The sequence below is a fragment of the Haliotis rubra genome, unplaced genomic scaffold (genome assembly GCF_003918875.1).
Source record: "Haliotis rubra isolate DU_JTF1 unplaced genomic scaffold, ASM391887v1 Scf82, whole genome shotgun sequence".
In the NCBI taxonomy this organism is placed as follows: Eukaryota; Metazoa; Mollusca; class Gastropoda; order Lepetellida; family Haliotidae; genus Haliotis; species Haliotis rubra.
Window position 1 is genome coordinate 1 of NW_025767546.1, and position 26,030 is coordinate 26,030.

Here is a 26,030-nt window from a genome sequence, read left to right on the forward strand (position 1 = left end):
TGTACAGGGAACAACGGTTATACAATGGTAGTGGGTGCACACTGAAGTGAAGTCTGTGTGTACAGGGCCCAGGGTTATACGGTGGTAGTGGGTGTACTCTGGTGATGTGCAGGGAGCCAGGGTTATATACAATGGTAGTGGGTGTGCTCTGGTGAAGTCTTTGTGTACAAGGAACAACGGTTATAGTATAGTAGTGGGCGTACTCTGGTGAAGTCTGTGTGTACAGGGAACAAAGGGTTATACTATAGTAGTGGGCGTACTCTGGTGAAGTCTATGGTAGTGTGCAGGGGAGACAAAGGTTATACCTATGGTAGTGTGCGTACACTGGTGAAGTCTGTGTGTACAGGGAACAAGGGTTATACTATAGTAGTGGGCGTACTCTGGTGAAGTCTGTGTGTACAGGGAACAAAGGTTATACTATAGTAGTGGGCATACTCTGGTGAAGTCTGTGTGTACAGGGAACAAAGGTTATACTATAGTAGTAGGCGTACTCTGATGACGTCTGTGTGCAGGGAGCAAGGGTTATAGCATGGTGGTGGGCGTACTCTGGTGGAGTCTGTGTTTACAGGAACAAGCAAAGGTTACACAATGGTAGTAGGTGTACTCTAGTGAAGTCTGTGTATACAGGGAACAAGGGTTATACTATAGTAGTGGGCGTACTCTGGTGAAGTCTGTGTGTACAGGGAACAAAGGTTATACTATGGTAGTGGGTGTACTCTGGTGAAGTCTGTGTGTACAGGGAACAAGGGTTATACTATAGTAGTGGGCGTACTCTGGTGAAGTCTGTGTGTACAGGGAACAAAGGTTATACTATGGTAGTGGGTGTACTCTGGTGAAGTCTGTGTGTGCAGGGACCAAGGGTTATACTATAGTAGTGGGTGTACTCTGGTGAAGTCTGTGTGTGCAGGGAACAAGGGTTATACTATAGTAGTGGGCGCACACCGGTGAAGTCTGTGTGTACAGGGGAACAAAGGTTATATACTATAGTAGTGGGCGCACACCGGTGAAGTCTCTCTGTACAGGGAACAAAGGTTATACTATAGTAGTAGGCGTACTCTGATGACGTCTGTGTGCAGGGAGCAAGGGTTATAGCATGGTAGTGGGCGTACTCTGGTGGAGTCTGTGTTTACAGGGAGCAAGGTTATACAATGGTAGTAGGTGTACTCTAGTGAAGTCTGTGTGTACAGGGAACAAGGGTTATACTATAGTAGTGGGCGTACTCTGGTGAAGTCTGTGTGTACAGGGAACAAAGGTTATACTATGGTAGTGGGTGTACTCTGGTGAAGTCTGTGTGTACAGGGAACAAGGGTTATACTATAGTAGTGGGCGTACTCTGGTGAAGTCTGTGTGTACAGGGAACAAAGGTTATACTATGGTAGTGGGTGTACTCTGGTGAAGTCTGTGTGTGCAGGGACAAAGGGTTATACTATAGTAGTGGGTGCACACCGGTGAAGTCTGTGTGTACAGGGAACAAGGGTTATACTATAGTAGTGGGCGTACTCTGGTGAAGTCTGTGTGTGCAGGGAACAAAGGTTATACTATAGTAGTGGGCGCACACCGGTGAAGTCTCTCTGTACAGGGAACAAAGGTTATACTATAGTAGTAGGCGTACTCTGATGACGTCTGTGTGCAGGGGAGCAAGGGTTATAGCATGGTAGTTGGCGTACTCTGGTGGAGTCTGTGTTTACAGGGAGCAAGGTTATACAATGGTAGTAGGTGTACTCTAGTGAAGTCTGTGTATACAGGGAACAAAGGGTTATACTATAGTAGTGGGCGTACTCTGGTGAAGTCTGTGTGTGCAGGGAACAAGGGTTATAGTATAGTAGGTGGCGCACACCGGTGAAGTCTCTCTGTACAGGGAACAAAGGTTATACTATAGTAGTAGGCGTACTCTGATGACGTCTGTGTGTACAGGGAGCAAGGGTTATAGCATGGTAGAGGGCGTACAACGGTGAAGTCTGTGTTTACAGGGAACAAGGTTATACAATGGTAGTGGGTGTACTCTAGTGAAGTCTGTGTGTACAGGGAGCAAAGGTTATACTATGGTAGTGGGTGTACACTGGTGAAGTCTGTGTGTACAGGGAACAAAGGGTTATACTATAGTAGTGGGCGTACTCTGGTGAAGTCTGTGTGAAGTCTGTGGAGCAAACTACTCAGAAAACTGCTGAAAACAAAAGTAACTGCCAAACGGTACGTTTTAGCGACTTGACCCGTCCAGGCAAAATTGTTGGGAATTCGATTGTGCATCTGTACAAGAGATTTGGAAGTGTTGGATTCGAACCCCCTGAACTCCCCATTGGCTCCGCCAACGCAAAAGAAACCTTCTATATGGTCTTAAGTCATTTTCAAAGGGGGGAGATCTGGATCCGCCAATGGATGTCAAATTCGGCACATCGTATTATCAATCTCAACTCCCCGAGGATCATACAACTCTTTCAGCCACTTGGCGCACCGAGTTAATGTGGCTTTCCCATCCTTACGAGGTACCCATTCACAGCTGATCTGTTATATTACCTAGTCTAATCTAGACTATGTACACATCACAGGTTTGGTGAGTTAAAGGACAACTTTGTCCCCATCATCCATTGATGAAGAGGTATATAGTTATAAAAAGTGTGCCGTTCGTCCATCCATCTGTCTGTCCGTCCTGAGACATATTTGTTCAACCAATAACTTAAATCGTTTGGATAGTTGGGGACCACCTCCTTTGTCTGAGGGAGAGGAGCAGAGCAAAGTCTAAAAATGATAGTTTTATGTTTTCAAGATTTACAATTTTTGTGACCTTAAAATTTACCGTAATGAAAGTGGACGTACACTTGTGTAGTCTGTGTGAGCAGAGACAAGGGCTATGCAATGGTAGTGAGCGTCCTCTGGTGAAGTCTGTGTGTACAGGGAACAACGGTTATACAATGGTAGTGGGTGCACACTGGTGAAGTCTGTATGTACAGGGCCCAGGGTGATACGGTGGTAGTGGGTGTACTCTGGTGATGTGCAGGGCCTAGGGTTATACAATGGTAGTGGGTGTGCTCTGGTGAAGTCTTTGTGTACAAGGAACAACGGTTATAGTATAGTAGGGGCGTACTCTGGTGAAGTCTGTGTGTACAGGGAACAAGGTTATACAATGGTAGTGGGTGTACTCTAGTGAAGTCTGTGTGTACAGGGAGCAAAGGTTATACTATGGTAGTGTGGGTGTACACTGGTGAAGTCTGTGTGTACAGGGAACAAAGGGTTATACTATAGTAGTGGGCGTACTCTGGTGAAGTCTGTGTGAAGTCTGTGGAGCAAACTACTCAGAAAACTGCTGAAAACAAAAGTAACTGCCAAACGGTACGTTTTAGCGACTTGACCCGTCCAGGCAAAATTGTTGGGAATTCGATTGTGCATCTGTACAAGAGATTTGGAAGTGTTGGATTCGAACCCTGAACTCCCCATTGGCTCCGCCAACGCAAAAGAAACCTTCTATATGGTCTTAAGTCATTTTCAAAGGGGAGATCTGGATCCGCCAATGGATGTCAAATTCGGCACATCGTATTATCAATCTCAACTCCCCGAGGATCATACAACTCTTTCAGCCACTTGGCGCACCGAGTTAATGTGGCTTTCCCATCCTTACGAGGTACCCATTCACAGCTGATCTGTTATATTACCTAGTCTAATCTAGACTATGTACACATCACAGGTTTGGTGAGTTAAAGGACAACTTTGTCCCCATCATCCATTGATGAAGAGGTATATAGTTATAAAAGTGTGCCGTTCGTCCATCCATCTGTCTGTCCGTCCTGAGACATATTTGTTCAACCAATAACTTAAATCGTTTGGATAGTTGGGGACCACCTCCTTTGTCTGAGGGAGAGGAGCAGAGCAAAGTCTAAAAATGATAGTTTTATGTTTTCAAGATTTACAATTTTTGTGACCTTAAAATTTACCGTAATGAAAGTGGACGTACACTTGTGTAGTCTGTGTGAGCAGAGACAAGGGCTATGCAATGGTAGTGAGCGTCCTCTGGTGAAGTCTGTGTGTACAGGGAACAACGGTTATACAATGGTAGTGGGTGCACACTGGTGAAGTCTGTATGTACAGGGCCCAGGGTTATACGGTGGTAGTGGGTGTACTCTGGTGATGTGCAGGGCCTAGGGTTATACAATGGTAGTGGGTGTGCTCTGGTGAAGTCTTTGTGTACAAGGAACAACGGTTATAGTATAGTAGTGGGCGTACTCTGGTGAAGTCTGTGTGTACAGGGAACAAGGGTTATACTATAGTAGTGGGCGTACTCTGGTGAAGTCTATGTGTGCAGGGAACAAAGGTTATACTATGGTAGTGGGTGTACACTGGTGAAGTCTGTGTGTACAGGGAACAAAGGTTATACTATAGTAGTGGGCGTACTCTGGTGAAGTCTGTGTGTACAGGGAACAAGGGTTATACTATAGTAGTGGGCGTACTCTGGTGAAGTCTGTGTGTACAGGGAACAAAGGTTATACTATAGTAGTGGGTGTACACTGGTGAAGTCTGTGTGTACAGGGAACAAGGGTTATACTATAGTAGTGGGCGTACTCTGGTGAAGTCTGTGTGTACAGGGAACAAAGGTTATACTATAGTAGTTGGTGTACTCTGGTGAAGTCTGTGTGTACAGGGAGCAAAGGTTATACTATAGTAGTAGGCGTACTCTGATGACGTCTGTGTGCAGGGAGCAAGGGTTATAGCATGGTAGTGGGCGTACTCTGGTGGAGTCTGTGTTTACAGGGAGCAAGGTTATACAATGGTAGTAGGTGTACTCTAGTGAAGTCTGTGTATACAGGGAACAAGGGGTTATACTATAGTAGTGGGCGTACTCTGGTGAAGTCTGTGTGTACAGGGAACAAAGGTTATACTATGGTAGTGGGTGTACTCTGGTGAAGTCTGTGTGTACAGGGAACAAGGGTTATACTATAGTAGTGGGCGTACTCTGGTGAAGTCTGTGTGTACAGGGAACAAAGGTTATACTATGGTAGTGGGTGTACTCTGGTGAAGTCTGTGTGTGCAGGGAACAAGGGTTATACTATAGTAGTGGGTGTACTCTGGTGAAGTCTGTGTGTGCAGGGAACAAGGGTTATACTATAGTAGTGGGCGCACACCGGTGAAGTCTGTGTGTACAGGGAACAAAGGTTATACTATAGTAGTGGGCGCACACCGGTGAAGTCTCTCTGTACAGGGAACAAAGGTTATACTATAGTAGTAGGCGTACTCTGATGACGTCTGTGTGCAGGGAGCAAGGGTTATAGCATGGTAGTGGGCGTACTCTGGTGGAGTCTGTGTTTACAGGGAGCAAGGTTATACAATGGTAGTAGGTGTACTCTAGTGAAGTCTGTGTGTACAGGGAACAAGGGTTATACTATAGTAGTGGGCGTACTCTGGTGAAGTCTGTGTGTACAGGGAACAAAGGTTATACTATGGTAGTGGGTGTACTCTGGTGAAGTCTGTGTGTACAGGGAACAAGGGTTATACTATAGTAGTGGGCGTACTCTGGTGAAGTCTGTGTGTACAGGGAACAAAGGTTATACTATGGTAGTGGGTGTACTCTGGTGAAGTCTGTGTGTGCAGGGACAAAGGGTTATACAAGGTTATATAGTAGTGGGTGCACACCGGTGAAGTCTGTGTGTACAGGGAACAAGGGTTATACTATAGTAGTGGGCGTACTCTGGTGAAGTCTGTGTGTGCAGGGAACAAAGGTTATACTATAGTAGTGGGCGCACACCGGTGAAGTCTCTCTGTACAGGGAACAAAGGTTATACTATAGTAGTCGGCGTACTCTGATGACGTCTGTGTGTGCAGGGAGCAAGGGTTATAGCATGGTAGAGGGCGTACTCTGGTGAAGTCTGTGTTTACAGGGAACAAGGTTATACAATGGTAGTAGGTGTACTCTAGTGAAGTCTGTGTATACAGGGAACAAGGGTTATAGTATTGTAGTGGGCGTACTCTGGTGAAGTCTGTGTGTACAGGGAGCAAGGGTTATACTATAGTAGTTAGCGTACTCTGATGACGTCTGTGTGTACAGGGAGCAAGGGTTATACTATAGTAGTGGGCGTACTCTGATGAAGTCTGTGTGTACAAGGAACAAGGGTTATACTATAGTAGTGGGCGTACTCTGATGACGTCTGTGTGTACAGGGAACAAGGGTTATACTATAGAAGTGGGCGTACTCTGATGAAGTCTGTGTGTACAGGGAACAAGGGTTATACTATGGTAATGGGTGTACTCTGGTGATGTCTGTGTGTACAGGGAGCAAGGGTTATACTATGGTAGTGGGCGTACTCTGGTGAAGTCTGTGTGTACGGGAACAAGGGTTATACTATAGTAGTAGGCGTACTCTGTTGACGTCTGTGTGTGCAGGGAGCAAGGGTTATAGTATGGTAGTGGTTGTACTCTGGTGAAGTCTGTGTGTACAGGGAACAAGGGTCATAGGATAGTAGTGGGCGTACACCGGTGAAGTCTGTATGTACAGGGAACAAGGGTTATAGAATAGTAGTCGGCGTACTCTGGTGAAGTCTGTGTGTACAGGGAACAAGGGTCATAGGATAGTAGTGGGCGTACACCGGTGAAGTCTGTGTGTACAGGGAACAAGGGTTATACTATAGTAGTGGGCGTACTCTGGTGAAGTCTGTGTGTACAGGGAACAAGGGTTATACTATAGTAGTGGGCGTACTCTGGTGAAGTCTGTGTGTGCAGGAGCAAAAGGGTTATAGCATAGTAGTGGGCGTACTCTGTTGACGTCTGTGTGTGCAGGGAGCAATGGTTATAGTATGGTAGTGGTTGTACTCTGGTGAAGTCTGTGTATTATTACAGGGAACAAGGGTTATAGTATAGTAAGTGGGCGTACTCTGGTTGTCTGTGTGTGCAGGGAGCAAAGGTTATAGTATGGTAGTGGGTGTACTCTGGTGAAGTCTGTGTGTACAGGGAACTAGGGTTATAGGACAGTAGTGGGCGTACTCTGGTGAAGTCTGTGTGTGTACAGGGAACAAGGGTTATACTATAGTAGTGGGCGTACTCTGGTGAAGTCTGTGTGTACAGGGAACAAGGGTTATACTATAGTAGTGGGCGTACTCTGGTGAAGTCTGTATGTACAGGGAACAAGGGTTATACTATAGTAGTGGGCGTACTCTGATGAAGTCTGTGTGTACAGGGAACAAGGGTTATACTTTAGTAGTGGGCGTACTCTGGTGAAGTCTGTGTGTACAGGGAGCAAGGATTATACTATAGTGGTAGGCGTACTCTGTTGACGTCTGTGTGTGCAGGGAGCAATGGTTATAGTATGGTAGTGGTTGTACTCTGGTGAAGTCTGTGTGTACAGGGAACAAGGGTTGTACTATAGTTGTGGGCGTACTCTGGTGAAGTCTGTGTGTAAAGGCAACAAGGGTAATATAATGGTAGTAGGTGTACTCTGGTGAAGTCTATATGTGCAGGGCCAAGGGTTATACTATAGTAGTGGGCGTACTCTGGTGAAGTCTGTGTGTACAGGGAACAAGGGTTATACTATAGTAGTGGGCGTACTCTGGTGAAGTCTGTGTGTACAGGAACAAGGGTTATACTATAGTAGTGGGCGTACTCTGGTGAAGTCTGTGTGTGCAGGGAACATTGGTTGTACTATAGTAGTGGGCGTACTCTGGTGAAGTCTGTGTGTGCAGGGAACATTGGTTGTACTATAGTAGTGGGCGTACTCTGGTGAAGTCTGTGTGTACAGGGAACATTGGTTGTACTATAGTAGTGGGCGTACTCTGGTGAAGTCTGTGTGTACAGGGAACATTGGTTATGCACTATAGTAGTGGGCGTACTCTGGTGAAGTCTGTGTGTACAGGGAACATTAGGGTTATACTATAGTAGTGGGCGTACTCTGGTGGAGTCTGTGTGTACAGGGAACAAAGGTTATACTATAGTAGTGGGTGTACACTGGTGAAGTCTGTGTGTACAGGAACAAGGGTTATACTATAGTAGTGGGCGTACTCTGGTGAAGTCTGTGTGTACAGGGAACAAGGGTTATACTTTAGTAGTGGGCGTACTCTGGTGAAGTCTGTGTGTACAGGGAACTAGGGTTATACTATAGTAGTGGGCGTACTCTGGTGAAGTCTGTGTGTACAGGGAAGAAAGGGTTATACTATAGTAGTGGGCGTACTCTGGTGAAGTCTGTGTGCAGGGAACAAGGGTTGCACTATAGTAGTGGGCGTACTCTGGTGAAGTTTGTGTGTGTAGGGAACTAGGGTTATAGTAAAGTAGTGGGCGTACTCTGGTGAAGTCTGTATGTGCAGGGAAGAAGGGTTATACTATGGTAGTGGGCGTACTCTGGTGAAGTCTGTGTAGACAGGGAACAAGAGTTATTCAATGGTAGTGGGTGTACTCTGATGACGTCTGTGTGTACAGGGAACAAGAGTTTTTCAATGGTAGTGGGTGTACACTGGTGAAGTCTGTGTGTACAGGGAACAAGAGTTATTCAATGGTAGTGGGTGTACACTGGTGAAGTCTGTGTGTACAGGGAACAAGGGTAATACAATGGTAGTGGGTGTACACTGATGAAGTCTGTGTGTGCAGGGACCAGTGTTTTGTAGCATGTGTTTATTGGTGTAGGCTAATAGTTAGTGTTAGTTGGTGCGGAGATGCAGGACTATTCTGTCGGATGCAGGAAGGGAAGACTGTGTGACATATCTGAGGATATGAAACAACTGACATAATGGCAGAGTCGATAGGTCATACTGACGCAATGACACCGTGTCATGACCCGCCATACTGAACTCCACATGTGAGTGTGTGAGTGACTCTCTCAAGTTCAGGCTGCTTATAGGTGCCTTTGTACTCATAAGGCGACACTGGTGTCGGGCAGAGTTCCACTTCTGTCTCACAATGAATTATCCACTATTGTCGTTAGGCTAATTGCATAACGCATCTGTTATTCTGATAGCGACTTATGTCTGACACACGAGCCGTCAGTCCTGGTAAGCCATTAAGTGTAACTGAACATGGCCGGAGAGGTCAAGCACGGCGATGGGAAAACAGTTGATATTAGGCATAATCAGAAACAAGTCATTTCATAAAAAGTAACAGTTCCAAATATGAACTTCCTAATAAAGACACCACCCACACAGCAGCAGCAGCAGCAGCAACAACAACAACAATATGTCTCACAGACTAAACAATCTCACACTAAACTATCACTTATAGTATGACCAGAAATTATTGAGAATTTTAGGAGTATGTTTAATTAGATTTCTAGTATAAACAACCTTGACCAGCTATCAAGTGCTTGGTTTCATTCAAGAGAGACAACTCCGTTAATCCTTTTTCATTAGTTTGTGAAGAGTTATCCCCTTTTGTTTACTTGCTAGCAGACGACATTTTCAGTGATCCTCAGTATGGATGATTTAGAGAAGAGGAAGTTGATTTTAGAGTATTATAACAAGGACATCAGATCAGCTAAAGTAATTTCAAGTAGAACAGGCATCCCTTTGTCCACTGTTTATCGTGTTTTGAAAAATATTGCAAATGGATATGGCATTGAGCACCAGGGAGGGGCAGGTAGGCCCAGAAAATTGACTGTCGGTGACAGGAGGCGGCTTGGTAACGTGTTTCTAAAAAAAAACGAAGGAGTTTAGAAAACTTAAGGCTGGATATGATTGATAGAGGAACTGTGGCTGTCTGTAAGGTGACAATTAGAACTGAGCTGCATGCAATGGGTTGGAAGATAAGTCGAGGAATTCCATCACCGATCATGAAACCTGAACAAAAGGAGTGAAGGTTGAACTGGTGCTTACAGCATAGACATTTTAACTGGGACAATGTGAGGTTCACAGATGAAAGTTCTGTGTGGCTGTTTCCTAATACACTGAAATTTTGGACCAAACAAACTGAAAACATGACAAATATTGCTGAAATGAAAGGAGAGGTGGTCCGATATTGGCACAGCATGGACCACGACTTTCTAACTTCTTTGATCAGAAGTATGCCCCGCCGCATTGAAGCCTGCATTGCTGCCCATGGTGACTTGACAAAATACTAACTGTTCACCTGTCTTTGAATCTGGAGTTATGTTCTGCTAATATTCACATTTAGTATGTGAGTAATGAGTTAAAAAAATATAAAAAATTACAATCTTAAATTCTCAATAATTTCTGGTTGTACTGTACACGCACTAAACGATCTCTTTCGCGCGCACGCATACGCACGCACGCACGCACACACACACACACTCAAAACACACTCAAAACACACACACCTCTCTCTATTTTGGTAAATCTCAGTAATTCGTAAGTGGGCGTGGCCTATTTCTTTTACGGTTTATAGAAAAGTTTTCGAAAGAAGTTAACAGATGTGACTAACAAGACAGATCCCACAGGACCATTATCAAAAGTCATGATTAATTTCATTGTAACCATTTGCATTGTATTCTTCTGAAAATGCGACTTGTTTAGAAGCATCTGGTGATCGCTACACTCTTAACATTTCCTACTAAACTCTACTCATGCACGTTCTAAACTCTCATTCTTGTTGATATATTAATTCTCTGCCAGTATATCATATTGCATGCGCATAAATAACGTCACTTGTTAGCCTGATCAGCCCCACGTTACAAGCCAATTAACATCTGTCGACAATGTAACATCGAGAAATATACAGCGGTCACGAGGGCGTCTACAGTTGAGACCTGCTGCATGGAGGCAGCTTCCCGCGACCTAGGGGAGGATCAACTTGTTATATGTGTATGTTTATGAAGTCGGATAATCATACCATTAGTTATAGGTCGTAATCCAAGTCCAGATGATTTAACACCATACGGACCCACACCAACTGAATTAAAAGGAAAATCTTTCTTCAAAATCATATTTTCAAAACAAAATAATACATTTATAGTCACGAACTAAAATGGAGAATTATGTTTAACAAGATGTCAGTGAATGTTTACTTTCAAATTTAAAAGCATAGAATATGGAAATATACTCATGGAAACGAATGAAGGAACACATGAAAGTACAAGTTTTACTTTATTTATTTCCAGACTTTCACTCACAGTGCAATACACACCTTGTGAAGAAACCTGGAAAAGAATATAGGAAAACTCGTACTTTCATGTGTTCCCTTATACGTTTCCATGAGTATAGGTGTGTAATTTACTGTTCAGGCTGTTCCGTTCGCTGTGGACAGGACGCGGACGCTCAATCGACTAAGACGCCACATGATTTTCACAGGCATTATCCGATACTCCTTGTTCGAATCCGATATGATAATCTAACTGTAATTCTTTGTTTCATGGCAGGATACCTGTGTCATGGTTTTCAACCAAGTAGATATCTTGCTTCGCCTTGGCTTTCCTCCGACAATGATCGCTCTTGTCGTACTGTAGCCGAAATACTTGTCAGCTCACCCCAAACCAAATCGTTGTGTGTGGGGTATACTACATGCTAGGTGGTCATTGCAAACATAAGATATTCATTGTTTTAGGATATAGACAAGGGAGCCATGTGGTAACATGTGTTTCTTGAATAGTTTGAATAATGACTTTCCCCATCGGCCTCCTGTGGATCTATAGAATACCAGTTTTCGGAAACAACTGAATACTTCTGGCAGTGGACGAACGAAGCAAGCGGAAACGGGCCATATTCCTGTACTGTTCACAAATTTCAGAATACTGATATTTCACAGGAGCAAGTTTAGTACTTTAAGTTTTATTTGTCCTTTAATATATTTTAAACCATCATTTGATAGAACTCTGGAGATATCAATAAACTAGGTCACGGTTTTGAATACAATATTTCACTGTCGTATGTAAAATACAGATGTGGTCGCGATCCACGTCATAAATTTAATGTGTTTTACACAATAATACATCTACACACACATATAGTTTAGTCCAAATGCATGTTATAGCAAACTAAACTTAGCGGTTCCTTGTGAGGTCCGGTTCGTGATAACTGTGGGGTACTGCACATGTATTTGGTAACGAAAGTAGTTCCGACGAGCACGTGTTTTGGTATTACCACTGTGTATTAACTGCTAAAATGTCAGTGGCATTTTCAACAGGCGAGTAATAAAACAAATGTAAACACAAACTGACGCTTCAAGACAACCTAATTTACAATCGTCACTCTCGAAACATCACCTCCCATACTTGAAACTGTGTATCAATGTTTTGGTTTTGTGTGTAGTCATATCCATGATTGTCCTACAAGACGACCAAGTGGGTGACTTTGTAACCTAACTGAATGGGATTATGCTCCTTGTATTGATCACCGCTGTGTCTATAGTTTATCGTCATTGATGGAACACTGGTGACTATGGCGTGACAAGGAGTCAGTGTTGCGGAGACTACTACAGCCTTCACCTCACGTCTCTACATAGGCCTGTCCAGTTCTTACAGTAAAACATTGATATTTTTGTTAAAATCAAATGATTAAGCCCAGCTAGACTCATCTACTTTAAATAATTTGTTCTCCCCACTTTTAGCTGGCAAAACGTCTATATTTCATTAAAATAACACACCGACGGAGGAAGTGTTTCATTAACTTTTCTGAAGTAACATGGTCCCAGACTTCAGTTTTTTGTCACTTGAATCGTTATACGAAGATCTAACATCAAAATGATAATGCGCTTTGGATGCTTACATTTATTGTTATTTCAACCGGGTAAATCAGTGGAAGGGAAATGGTCAGTTGACCGTTATTGACCGAGATTAGATCATCGCTATACCCAAAGTTTAATTTAACTTGCCCAAATTCCCCAGTAATGACTTTGCCAATCTAGTCCGGACAGAAATTTGTTATTCGTTTGTATAGAGCAACAAGTCCACTGGGCCTAATGCCTTCTTCTCGACTGAATGTCTTAGCTACACCTGTTACATTGATGTTATAGATAAGAAAGTCAAGCATTTCACATATTGTTTTCTCAAACTTCAGATGACATTTGCTGTCATTTCTGACAAACTGCTTGAACCTCTGAATATAGTAACTATGTCAATGATCAAGCAAAGTTTCCCTTAAGTTGTTAACTGGAAAATAGTGTTAAAAGATTAGACATTTTGACAGAACTGAATTCAGTTCTTTTCTGAGATTGCACAAAGTAAATCCTTTGAGTTTTGAAGAATCCACCATGAAATAATTCCATTCCCCCTAAATAGTTTATGTGTATGTAGAAAAGAAAAAACCTCATCTACCATTGAGCACGTGGTGATGTGCGCCCAGTGTGTGATGCAGCCCGGGGCGGCTTTGTATTACATGTACACATATGTACAGAAATATATAATGGACAGACTAGAACCCACGTCTGTCTGCTCAATATGCATTTGTATCAGCATGAAATAGGTGCCTGTTCTATACTGAAAGACGAAGGGTTCTATTGCACAATAGATAAATAACAACTCTGAGCAGTTTCAGTAGAAAGCTTGTGCATCAGTGCGGACACTGACTTGGAAGAGTGATTTCCTTGTGACCAGAGCCTACATGAGTGTGTCAGTGTGTGGAAGGGGTTTTGGTATGGCGTTGTCAGAGTAAGTCATGTTACAAGTGGGGAATAAATCATCCCCGTGACCACTTGGTATCTGAGAGCTGGGAGATACCATGTAGCAGGCAGGTGATTGGACAGCCCATGCGCTGGCTTGAAATCTGTACTGCAGTCGCAAACGTCATGTCTCATAATAAAGAAGTTGCTGGTATTAAAGTAGCTGTCACACCGGGCCAGACGTGGTTAGCGCCTTGTCATCGCAGTGAGCAGTCGCACATCCAGCACCCTGTGCCACCTTCCCTCCAGCCAAAAGTAGGATGTCGCTGTTGCTGCTCTTCCTTGTTCTCCCTACGGCATCGTCGACGGCGGTCGTTGAGGGTTTTTCACCCCTGATGAACGCAGACACGCTCATCTCGAAATACTCGTCCAGCAGCTCCTTAACTCAGGACGAGTTCCACGCTCTATTCAGTAGTCTTAAGTTGCATGTAAAGCAGAATTTTGGACAGGATGGGATCTTGGGATCGGAGACTGATGCTGTAAATGATGATGCTTGGTGCCAAACAGTTCTGAACAACACTGCGAATACCACCTGCGGCCAGGTAAGTCAAGCACCGTCTACATCTGTATTCACTGGCAATAGTGGGAACGCGTGATATTTAAATACTATAGATTAATAATGTTCACTACGTGGTTTCCCGAAGCATTCAAAACCTAACATACGAAGTAATCAGACGTCTTTGTTTATGAAACAGTATGTGTGTTTTCTGCATGAAAGAAATGAAAATTCGTGAACGTGACAATGCGGCATGTAAGGTATCGCAATTCGTTGTGCAGATCTGCGACCCTTGGACTAGCCAGTATCCCGTGTATTTGATTCCGACCCCTGACTGGCTCCTATGGTTGATTCCTATGTACTCGTTGCATCAAATTGGTAAACGTGTAAGGACAGCATCACTTCGGATTTTTTCACACACTAAACTGATGTAACTGAAATATTGTTAGAAGCGATGTTAAAGTTACTAATCTACTTGTATACATTTATTGTTTGGATCAGATATCTTACTTTGGAATGGCTTCAATGGTTCATATGCCGCAAATGCTATAAGTTATCTGAAATAAATAACTCTCGCATTAATTTGCTTGTGTTTCGTATTCCAGACACACAAGTTCACATAACCTATAACTGTTGTATACTTGCAAACGTCAACATAGTAATGTAAAACATATTAAAATTGTAACGTAGTAATATTTCTAACTGGGGGCAAGATGGACTATATTTCTAAAGCTCTTTGCCCGAAAAAGCACTATGAACAATACAGATTATATTTGTATTGTATTTTCTCGAATACCATGCAGTAGTCTGTAGACATGATTGGTATGAGGGTATATATGTCTGTGTAACAACATGGCAAACAAAAGTATTATCCTATAGATGCGTGCTTGTGTAACAGAGTACTCATGATACATCAATTCCATCCTCGCGTTTACCATGACCTTTGGGTACTCACGGTGTCATGAGCTAGAGACGCGTCCTATGAGTGACATTTGTAATGTTGCATTGTTGGTATGACCTCCAGGATGACCTAACTTGCAGGTTCACTCATGATTAGGCTTTTGAATATTCAGGACAATAGATATGCACACATGCTCTCAGATGTCATACCTGACACAATTCCTGTATAGCCTTGTAACCCTCTCTCATACCCTATTTCTAAACATGGAGACAACGTTCAGATGATTTCTCACCCGTATTTGTCTTTCCCTTTTTTAATTTTATTTATATTTTATTTTATTATGCATAAACGTCTTAACTCGTCTTAACTGGAATGATTCTCTGAAGCCAGACAAGTGTTTTGTCTTACTCTTGTGGCTACATTGGTTGAACTACGTGTATGTTTCACCGACAGCTCTTCCTCCTTTACAAAATGTAACAGACCTTCCATAAATATTTAAAATGGTAAAAGCACGGTTTCTGTTATGCGGAAATAGGCTTGATCTTGTTGTGGTCACCCAAAGTTTTCAAGATATATTTCAACTTCTTGTGTCTTAGATTCAAACACACATTAAAATTGTATCTCTTCGATTCCAGTACATATTAAATTGCATCTCTTAGATTCTAATACATATTAAAATGTAACCAATATATTCTACTGAACATTACAATGAATCACGAAGACCCCAACACACATTTCAAAGTATCTCTCATATACTAAATATTTCACACTTTAAAATATTACCTTGAAGGTTCAGGTTAGAACTGGGGCGGTGGGTAGCCCAGTGGTTAAAGCGTTCGCTCGTCACGCCGAAGACCCAGGTTCGATTCCCCAAGTGGGTACAATGTGTGAAGCCCATTTCTGGTGTCCTCCGCCTTGATATTGCTGAAACATTGCTAAAAGCGGCGTAAAGCCTCACTCACTCACTCAGGTTAGAACTGGTCTCAGGCAACCCATGCATTTTAGTAAGAGGCGACTAACGGGACCGGGTTGTCAGACTTGGTGATGTGATAGATGCACGCCATCTTGCCCCAGTTGCATAGATTGATTTTCAGGATGCCAATCTCTACATTGTCTGGTCCAGGGTCGGGGCGGTGGGGTTACCCATCGGTTAAAGCATTCGCTCGTCACGCCGAAGACCCGGGTTCGATTCCCCACATGGGCACAATGTGTGAAGCCCACCTGTGGTGTCCCCGCCGTGATATTGCTGGAATATTGCTAAAACGGCGTAAAACCATGCTCACTCACTCACTGGTCCAGGGTCGCGTATTACTGACCAACGTCCTATAGCTGGATAACTGCTGATGGTGGCGTTGAACAATACGTGGCCACGTTACAATACTTCTCTTATATTACCCCACATAATAAAATGTATCTGTTAGGTTCCAATACACATCCAAATTTTGATTTTTTTTCTCGTGGTAGACAAGTAGTTTGTTTTGCAAGCATGAGTTTGAGTTCCTGGTTCCTTGCTTATAACAAAGTGTAACCTCTTCATGACAAGTACGAAAACGTGAACGTTCAGGGCCCATCTCACCTGCCAAGCCTGAGTTACAGACACGTGCACAACGAGGGCACATGTGACGTCATAGCTACTGTTATTTAATAGATGGGTATTACCGTAACGCAATAAAACACAGATTAATGTCATCCTGAGCAGGAAGAAGACCTCACAGACCCGTCTAGCTTGGCATTATTTCACAATAACCCAGACTTTACCATTTATGTCTAGTGAGAACAATATACACTTCAAATTGTACATTTAGGAGTCGGAACATTTTTTGCATACATTAATTCAGCTATTAAATATGATGTGCCACTTTTCTCTCACTAAACCTTATTCAGTATTCACTTCATTTAGCGTTATAGTTGCTACTGGCTTACTGTATTGATCGCTAACTTACAATGAAATAAAAGTAACGTTTCATGCTTAAACATTAAGTGGAAGTGTATTAGACTAGTACGACATGGTTCTTACATTTTTTGTAAATCATGCATAGTGTGACAACTGACAAACAGAACCGGTATAAAATATTTATATGAGCAGTAGAATGAACACCGATGTTTCACCGGGACATGGTGGGCTAGCCTTTCAATGTTGACAACCAATACAGTTTCCCAGGATCCCTTCTTGATTGTAATAAAAACTTCGAAATTTTAGATATTATTTCGTTTTTCAATTCCTCGATAATTTGTGTTTTTTCTCGTTACTTAGATACAATTTTCGTAATTTCGATTATTTTGTCGTGATTTCAAGTTTCTTTCAATATTTTTAAAATCTCGAATTATAGAATATACTTGATCTAGCGAGACGCTAAAGTTACAGATAATTGGAATAATGAGAATTTCCGATTTGAAATCTTCAATGCTACAATGATGCACCAGGACGCGAACAAACACGTCATGGAAATGAAACAAGACGTGTTGAACGTATGTTCTACTGTCCATCATTTGTCATCAAGTCATCAAGTCTTTGAATGGCATTTACAGGCTATACGGATATGGTTGAACATTTTTATGTCAAAATTCTTTATTGTGGGGAACATCCGATTTAGGACCAATCATATACTCCGAAACATTGTGTCCATAAGTTGACATCCATAAATTCTGAATTCCTGATAAGTGCCATATTTGCATACATTCGTGTCATTTCGATTCCGATATAAGAACACAGAAAAACATTCGACCGGAGTACACCAAGTAATAATGCTAATATAATTTAAGCTAAGAACGACAAATTGAGACAACAAGGATTTTAGATGTTAGATCAATGTAGAATGTACTGAACCCCATGAAACAAGGTGGGTCTCCTAGAGGCCCTACTCAACTGTGATGTTCATAAAGTAACACTGGAGTCATCTGTTCTGAAATATAGGCGAAGTGCGCCCGCAGTGAAGATGTATTCAACGCATACGCTGTGAATGCCAGCATCAACTCGTCCTCTCTGTTACACGCGCTTCCTGCTATTGTCATTGCCCTAGAAGAGGACCACTGCCGGGCCCAACAGCATGCCGACACAGAAAAAGATGAAGGACCTCGGAAACCTACAGACGCAGAAGGTACTGAATGGGGTTGTTCTTTGACGTGGAGGTTGTAACTCTGTGTCTCAACTTTGATGTTACTTGTGTCCACGTACCGTAACAAGGGATAACATGGTTGTATCTTCTGTGAGTCTCTCGAATAAGGGGATAACTATCTTGGGGTTGTGCCTACTTCTCTGTCTCATCTCTGCTGCTATTTATGTCCACGTAACATGGGGATACCTACCTTGGGGTTGTACCTACTACTGTGTCTCATCACTGATGTTTTTTGTAACCACGAATAAGGGGACAACTATGTTTGGGGTGTTCTGCCTACTGTGTCTCATCTCTGATGTTAGTTGCCCCCTCATTCGTGGACAACTATCTTGGCGGTGTTCTGCCTACTGTGTCTCACCTCCGATGTTAGTTGTGTCCACGAATAAGGGGACAACTATGTTTGGGGTGTTCTGCCTACTCTGTCACCACCCCTGATGTGAGTTGTGTCCACGAATAAGGGGACAACTATGTTTGGGGTGTTCTGCCTACTGTGTCCCATCTCTGATGTTAGTTGTGTCCACGAATAAGGGGATAACTATGGGACACTGTGTCTCATCTCTGATGTGAGTTGTGTCCACGAATAAAGGGATAACTATGTTTGGGGTGTTCTGCCTACTGTGTCCCATCTCTGATGTAGCTAGTTTGTGTCCACGAATAAGACGGTGACGAATAAGAGGATAACTATGTTTGGGGTGTTCTGCCTACTGTGTCCCATCTCTGATGTTAGTTGTGTCCACGAATAAGGGGACAACTATGTTTGGGGTGTTCTGCCTACTGTGTCCCATCTCTGATGTTAGTTGTGTCCACGAATAAGGGGACAACTATGTTTGGGGTGTTCTGCCTACTGTGTCTCACCCCTGATGTGATTTGTGTCCACGAATAAGAGGGACAACTATGTTTGGGGTGTTCTGCCTACTGTGTCCCATCTCTGATGTGAGTTGTGTCCACGAATAAGAGGATAACTATGTTTGGGGTGTTCTGCCTACTGTGTCTCACCTCTGATGTGAGTTGTGTCCACGAATAAGAGGATAACTATGTTTGGGGTGTTCTGCCTACTGTGTCTCATCTCTGATGTTAGTTGTGTCCACGAATAAGAGGGATAACTATGTTTGGGGTGTTCTGCCTACTGTGTCTCACCCCTGATGTGAGTTGTGTCCACGAATAAGGGATAACTATGTTTGGGGTGTTCTGCCTACTGTGTGTCCCATCTCTGATGTTAGTTGTGTCCACGAATAAGAGGACAACTATGTTTGGGGTGTTGTGCCTACTGTGTCTCCCATCTCTGATGTTAGTTGTGTCCACGAATAAGGGGATAACTATGTTTGGGGTGTTCTGCCTACTGTGTCCCATCTCTGATGTTAGTTGTGTCCACGAATAAGGGGATAACTATGTTTGGGGTGTTCTGCCTACTGTGTCCCATCTCTGATGTTAGTTGTGTCCACGAATAAGGGGACAACTATGTTTGGGGTGTTGTGCCTACTGTGTCTCATCTCTGATGTCATTTGCTTCCCCTCACAGCATGGGGTTACGGCTCGGCGTAGTGCTCACTGTGTGTCTCATCTCCAACCTCGGGGCTTTCCTCACGCCCTTGATGAACTCCTCCTTCTTCCAGAAACTGCTGATGTTTCTTGTGGCCGTTGCGATAGGCACACAGGCTGGAGCCGGCATAGTTGTACTTATACCGGAGGTAGGTCTTCCCGAGGTGCATAAAACGACGAGAAATTTAGAACCACCAAGTACCGAAAATGTGATAAATACCATTCGTCCAGGGTGTAGTGTTCACCCACAGAATGTGAAATTCTAAAGTTATTGTCACTCTAAGATAATGTGGTATACTGTTGTGTGGTATACTGTTGTGTGGTATACTGTTGTGTGGTATACTGTTGTGTGGTATACTGTTGTGTGGTATACTGTTGTGTGGTATACTGTTGTGTGGTATGTTACAGTCCATGCACCTGATGTACATCGAGGAGACCAAAGACACGTACCTGTGGAAAGCCTGCTCTGTTCTTGGAGGGATCGTCTTTGTACTACTGCTTGAGCGAATCCTGAAGATAGCATTTCACCAAATAAAGGTAGGAAGACCAACACCAACAGATCATGCATGGTGTATAACATAAAGGTAAAAATTCTTAAAATTTCAAAAAGCGTGAGAGCAAACATTTTAATAATTGACCCTGCCGAATACGTGAACAATATTTAATGTAACATAAATACAAATCCCTGACTTCCTCTGATGGATTCACATTGCATTCATCAGTCAGCTAAAGAGAGGACCGTGGCGGAGATCTCAGTAGAGGTTGGGAGCACTGTCACCATGAGCACGACCTCGTCGGCAAGCGAGGACACTGACTCCAACAACAGCGACCTGCCTGTTGCTGTGACCACTACCGTGATTGGGAACGGGGCAAGCAACGGCAACGCACACACACACACACCAGCATTAACGGACGGACATCAGGAAGACCAGTGATGTTGAAGCAGACGCCGGCGGGAAAGTCAAGCAGCAGATAGCTACCGTGGCTTGGATGGTCCTTCTTGGGGATGCTATACACAAATTAGTGGATGGTTTATCTGTCGGCGCAGCTTTCACAGAAAACATCACGACAGGTCTCACTTTAGCCATCTCCATACTCTGTGAAGAAATACCCCATGAGCTAGGTAGGTTCTTATATGTTCTATATGACATGCTGTTCTTCATCAGAAATTCCCAATATCAGGATGTCTACTGTCACAAATATCAGGGAGTGGGTCTCAGTTGTCCGAGGCGGCGGCCCAGAGAGAGTCCAAAGCATGTAATCTTTAATCATTGGTTTGATCCCCGGTTTACATTGATCATGTTGCTGGGTTTGTCAGAACCACCCTGTGCTCGCGGGTATACATTTAAGAATTGCATTACTTCTGGCATTTACATTAAGCTGACACATCGTGATAGGACTGAGATAATCTTTAACATGGACTTGAACCTACTTCTCCCACATTTACTGTTGTAGCTGGATGGTGTTGAGCATGTAGACACCGGTGCATCAAAACACATTCATCGACAAGATTGTATAGATTCTTTATTTGCTTGGCAGATATTGTCCAATACGGGACTACAGGTATCCTTGATCGTATGGCTTGCGACCTAATGTTTTAAGTGGTTTGTTGAGGTTTCCTACCCGATTTCATGCAATGAAAGAGTCTCTCATTATTTCAGATTGAAAGCTATTCATTCCTCCAGTGTTCCAAACCTGTAATTTCAACAAATATCTACCTATGTGCCTAGTCACGTACACTACCGATCTAACATGCACTTTATACTGGCGGCAGGTGATGTTTCCATCCTGCTTCACTCGGGGATGACGATGAAGCAAGCTTTAACCTACAACACATTGTCAGCCGCCATGGGCATTCCAGGAGTCATAGTGGGCATCTTTCTAGGCGAGACGACGTCTGCAAACCAGTGGATATTTGCAATAGCAGGAGGCATATTTATTTATGTGCCCCTCGCTGACATGGTACGAGCGTGTGCTATCTATGTATTTATATTCGTAACTACTCGCCTCTTTCCGTGACCTACAAGAACACTCGTACGTGAATAGTACGCCATTATTGCCAAGAACCGTGGCAAACCAATCAAATCGAGTGTAGTAAAATGTGAAATGAGTCAAATAGTTTCTTTGCGATTATCGATTTTCATTATTATTTCCGTGATTAACAATTACCTTGTTACTGATATTTGTTAACACTTAAGAAACCTACTTAAAGTGACTTTCGTGTTGTATTATAATATTTCTTGGAGTAGCCATGTTTGGGCTATCTTTCTTTGGAAATAGTCCTAGACTATTTTCATCTCCGTGCCCGTTTGCGCTTAAACAAGGCCCAGTCGTGAACATGGCCGAGAGGTTACGAGTCGCCATCCGGCTTGCCTGAATGACACGAGTAGTTACGAATGATGTATTTAGTTCACAATAGCCATTTGTAAAATATATCAACGCTTTGTATCATTGAAATTCATTTAGAAATCAGGTATAAGCACTTTGATTGTGTTCCACGAATAGTGACGATATCTTTTCTCCTTCACAGATTCCGGAAATGGGACACGCTGTTGACAAGGCATTGAAAGAGGAGACAGGGCCATCTTTTATCGATACTGCAGCTTCTTGGTTTGTGTTTAGGCTTTTGGTATAATCATCCTTGTGGCTGCATATGCAGGAGAAATCGAACTGTGATCTTAAGTTGACTACAAACTGTCTTCCAGCGGTTGTCTTGTGGAGTTGGACATTGGTCTGAATACAAACTATATACCATTCTTCTTATTCAGAGACAATGCAGTTACGACCATTCAGTTAAACCCCTCCACCATATTTCACTTACGAAGCAATGCAATAGGAGGTAAACAATGATCCCTCTATGTACAGTATCTGCCTAAGTGTATGTCATTATAAAACAAATACATGTAAAGAACAACATAGGGGAGCATACGTCACAACAAATACCGGAGGTACGGGAATAGGACACTAATAGTATTGGGTAATTGGGCACAGCCGTACTGACAATACTCCGTATGAATTTTACACAAACGACGCTGACGCTGGATTCTATACGTCATACGAGGAAGTCAGTTGCGTGAATGGCGACCGTAAAACCACACGGCCAACGCTTGATAAGGGTCACATGTTAGTTGCATGGGTCTCTCTGATCTGACTATATGTTAGATGAGTCTTTGACAAGGAAGTGTTTGAGTTACAAATACACTTCATACAGGGTCCCCGCCAACGCTCCTCCTTTCGCAGCTGTTTCCTGGATATAGCTGTACATACCCGGATATACCTTTGAAGCGCACCCCACAGATAACTGTGCACCCGTAAACAGATGTATGAACTGTGAACTCAAGGTCAAATCTGATCTTTCTTCTTCTAAGACAATGCATACCATGGTGCAGATTTACAGGTTGTTTGTCTTTTTGCTCTGTGATAATGGATAATAGTATCTTGTATGTATTTTAGGTGTTGTGTGAAAACAATAAACTATATTATATAACACGTTCGTGTCAGTATTCCTTACAGTCAGATACCACGCCCGTCTTGACGTTGTTGATGTTGATGCTGATGCTGATGCTGTTAACGTTGTTCACATACTTCAAGTTGCAATTTCACCACCAGCAAGAAAACCAACGTGCCCTGTAACACTGACCCTAGTACCACCAGAACCAATCAACATGCTAGTACCCTGTAACACTGACCCTAGTACCAGCAGAACCAATCAGCATGCCCTGTAACACTGACCCTAGTACCAGCAGAACCAATCAACGTGCCCTGTAACACTGACCCTAATACCAGCAGAAACAATCAACATGCCCTGTAACACTGACCCTAGTACCACCAGAACCAATCAACATGTCCTGTAACACTGACCCTAATACCAGCAGAACCAATCAGCATGCCCTGTAACACTGGACCCTAGTACCAGCAGAACCAATCAACGTGCCCTGTAACACTGACCCTAATACCAGCTGAACCAATCAGCATGCCCTGTAACACTGACCCTAGTACCACCAGAACCAATCAACGTGCTGTAAATACCTGACCCTAGTTCACCAGAACCCAATCCTGTAACACTGACCCTAATACCAGCAGAACCAATCAACATGCTCTGTAACACCTGGAACCAATCAACATGCCCTAGTACCACCAGAACCAATCAACATGCCCTGTAACTTGTAACATTGACCCTGCCCTGTAACCTGAGCAGAAACAATCAACATGCTCTGTAACACTGACCCTAATACCAGCAGAACCAATCAACATGGCCTGTAACACTGACCCTAATACCAGCAGAACCAATCAACATGCCCTGTAACACTGGACAGAACCTAATGCTTGTAGACCTAATACCAGCAGAACCAATCAACATGCTCTGTAACACTGACCCTAGTTACCAGCAGAACCAATCAACATGCTCTGTAACAGCACTGACCCTGTAATACCAGCAGCTGAACCAATCAACATGCTCTGTAACACTGACCCAAGTACCAGCTGAACCAATCAACATGCTCTGTAACACTGACCTAATACCAGCAGAACCAATCAACATGCCCCTGTAACACTGACCCTAGTACCAGCAGAACCAATCAACATGCTCTGTAACACTGACCCTAATACCAGCAGAACCAATCAACATGCCCTGTAACACTGACCCTAATACCAGCTGAACCAATCAACATGCTCTGCCAGCAACCCTAGTACCAGCCAGAACCAATGACATGCCCTGTAAATACCAGCAGAACCAATCAACATGCTCTGTAACACTGTAACAGCTGGACCCTGAGTACCAGCTGAACCAATCAACATGCTCTGTAACACTGACCCTAATACCAGCAGAACCAATCAACATGTTCATGCCCTGTAACACTGGACCCTAATACCAGCAGAATCAACATGCCTCTGTAACGCTACCCTATCAACATGCCCTGTAACACTGACCCTAGTACCAGCTGAACCAATCAACATGCCCTGTAACACTGACCCTAATGCCAGCAGAACCAATCAACATGCCCTGTAACACTGACCCTATCTGTACCAGCTGAACCAATCAACATGCCCTGTAACACTGACCCAAATACCAGCAGAACCAATCAACATGCCCTGTAACACTGACCCTAGTACCAGCTGAACCAATCAACATGCTCCTGTAGCACTGACCCTAATACCAGCAGAACCAATCAACATGCTCTCTGTAACACTGACCCTGATACCAGCTGAACCAATCAAACACTTGCAACACTGATCCTAAAACCATCTGGGCGAGTCAAGATGTCCTTTGTCGATGACCCGAATTCCAGCAGATCCAATCAAGATACACTGCAACGCTGACCCATTACCAGTAAATCAACTATAACCATGCCATCTGTGGCAGTAGAAATCAATAAAAGATACCATGCATCCCTGCCCCCAATTCCAGTAACCTCAGCACAAGTTCAATATGAACACTAGTCAAAACCTCTTAACCATGACCAGCGTATGTTGATACATGTTGTACGAACATGACTCTTAGGTAAAGCTGAAATGTTTGGCATGTGTAATACATTAACTATTGAATACATACGACAGTAAGGACATGACTGGCTGTACAAAGCAATATTTATATATTTAATCGAGTGAGTGTATGCCAGAGATGACCCTTCATGGCAAATCTCAGAGAAACCGTGTTACTCCGGATTATACTGCTGTATTGTCAGTTTCCAAGGTTTATACAATGGACAATCTTTCTATTCTGAAACGCTGCCCGCATACTGGCCTAGAATTCACCAGAGTACAGGCTGATGTTGGCATGGCAATACAGAGTCTCTTGTTCTGTATATTCTGTCCACTAGAGGAGACAGCTGTGACAGCTGTTAAACTGTCATCTGCGTCATCTGCCGAGCTACAACCGGATACAACGGTGACAGACGCTTGCTGGTTAGACTGTGTGCCTCATAGCTGTTCACGAAGTCACGGCATGTATCTTGTTCTGTCACGTGTACTCACAGCAAGCCCAAACTCATCATGCTGAAACACCGACCAAAATATATAACTCTTAATACTTTCACTTTGATTAAATGTCAGACGACAGACGACATCGAACTCCTCCTCTGATCTTTGTACACTCATGGTCATTTAACAAAAGGTAAATATTTGCATTTACCCTTTTCCCCAATCCGTTAAAATTTGATAACACGGTCCACTGATATTTTTTTTTAAAAGCAGCCCAAGTAAAAGCGTTTAATTGATAATTTGGGAACTTTCAGACTTTCGCCGGGGATCCAACCGACATAGGGATTTAGCCTCCTATGGAGACTGCACACTGACAGATAGAATATCTCTGTATACATAGGGATAAGTGGTCCATATTCAGTGTGTTATTCTACTGAACTTGCGTGTGAAAGCCGATTCTTCCAGATAGAAAAAACAGCAAAACATTATATTATCTTTAGCAGGGCTGCGTGCTCATAATATGCTATATTATAGAGTATTTGTTTATGTGC

The 26,030-nt window shown here is 43.2% G+C and overlaps 1 protein-coding gene across 1 annotated transcript; it reads left to right on the plus strand.

The window, feature by feature from the left end:
* Positions 1–13,429: 13,429 nt before the first annotated feature.
* On the plus strand, positions 13,430–22,195 carry LOC124262005 (metal cation symporter ZIP14-like). The gene is given in 9 exon segments (XM_046696416.1): positions 13,430–14,051; positions 17,821–18,004; positions 19,541–19,552; positions 19,555–19,709; positions 19,969–20,097; positions 20,283–20,452; positions 20,484–20,683; positions 21,335–21,522; positions 22,091–22,195. Coding segments are annotated over 9 exon segments (1,425 nt in total). The 5' UTR covers positions 13,430–13,769.
* Positions 22,196–26,030: the final 3,835 nt, after the last annotated feature.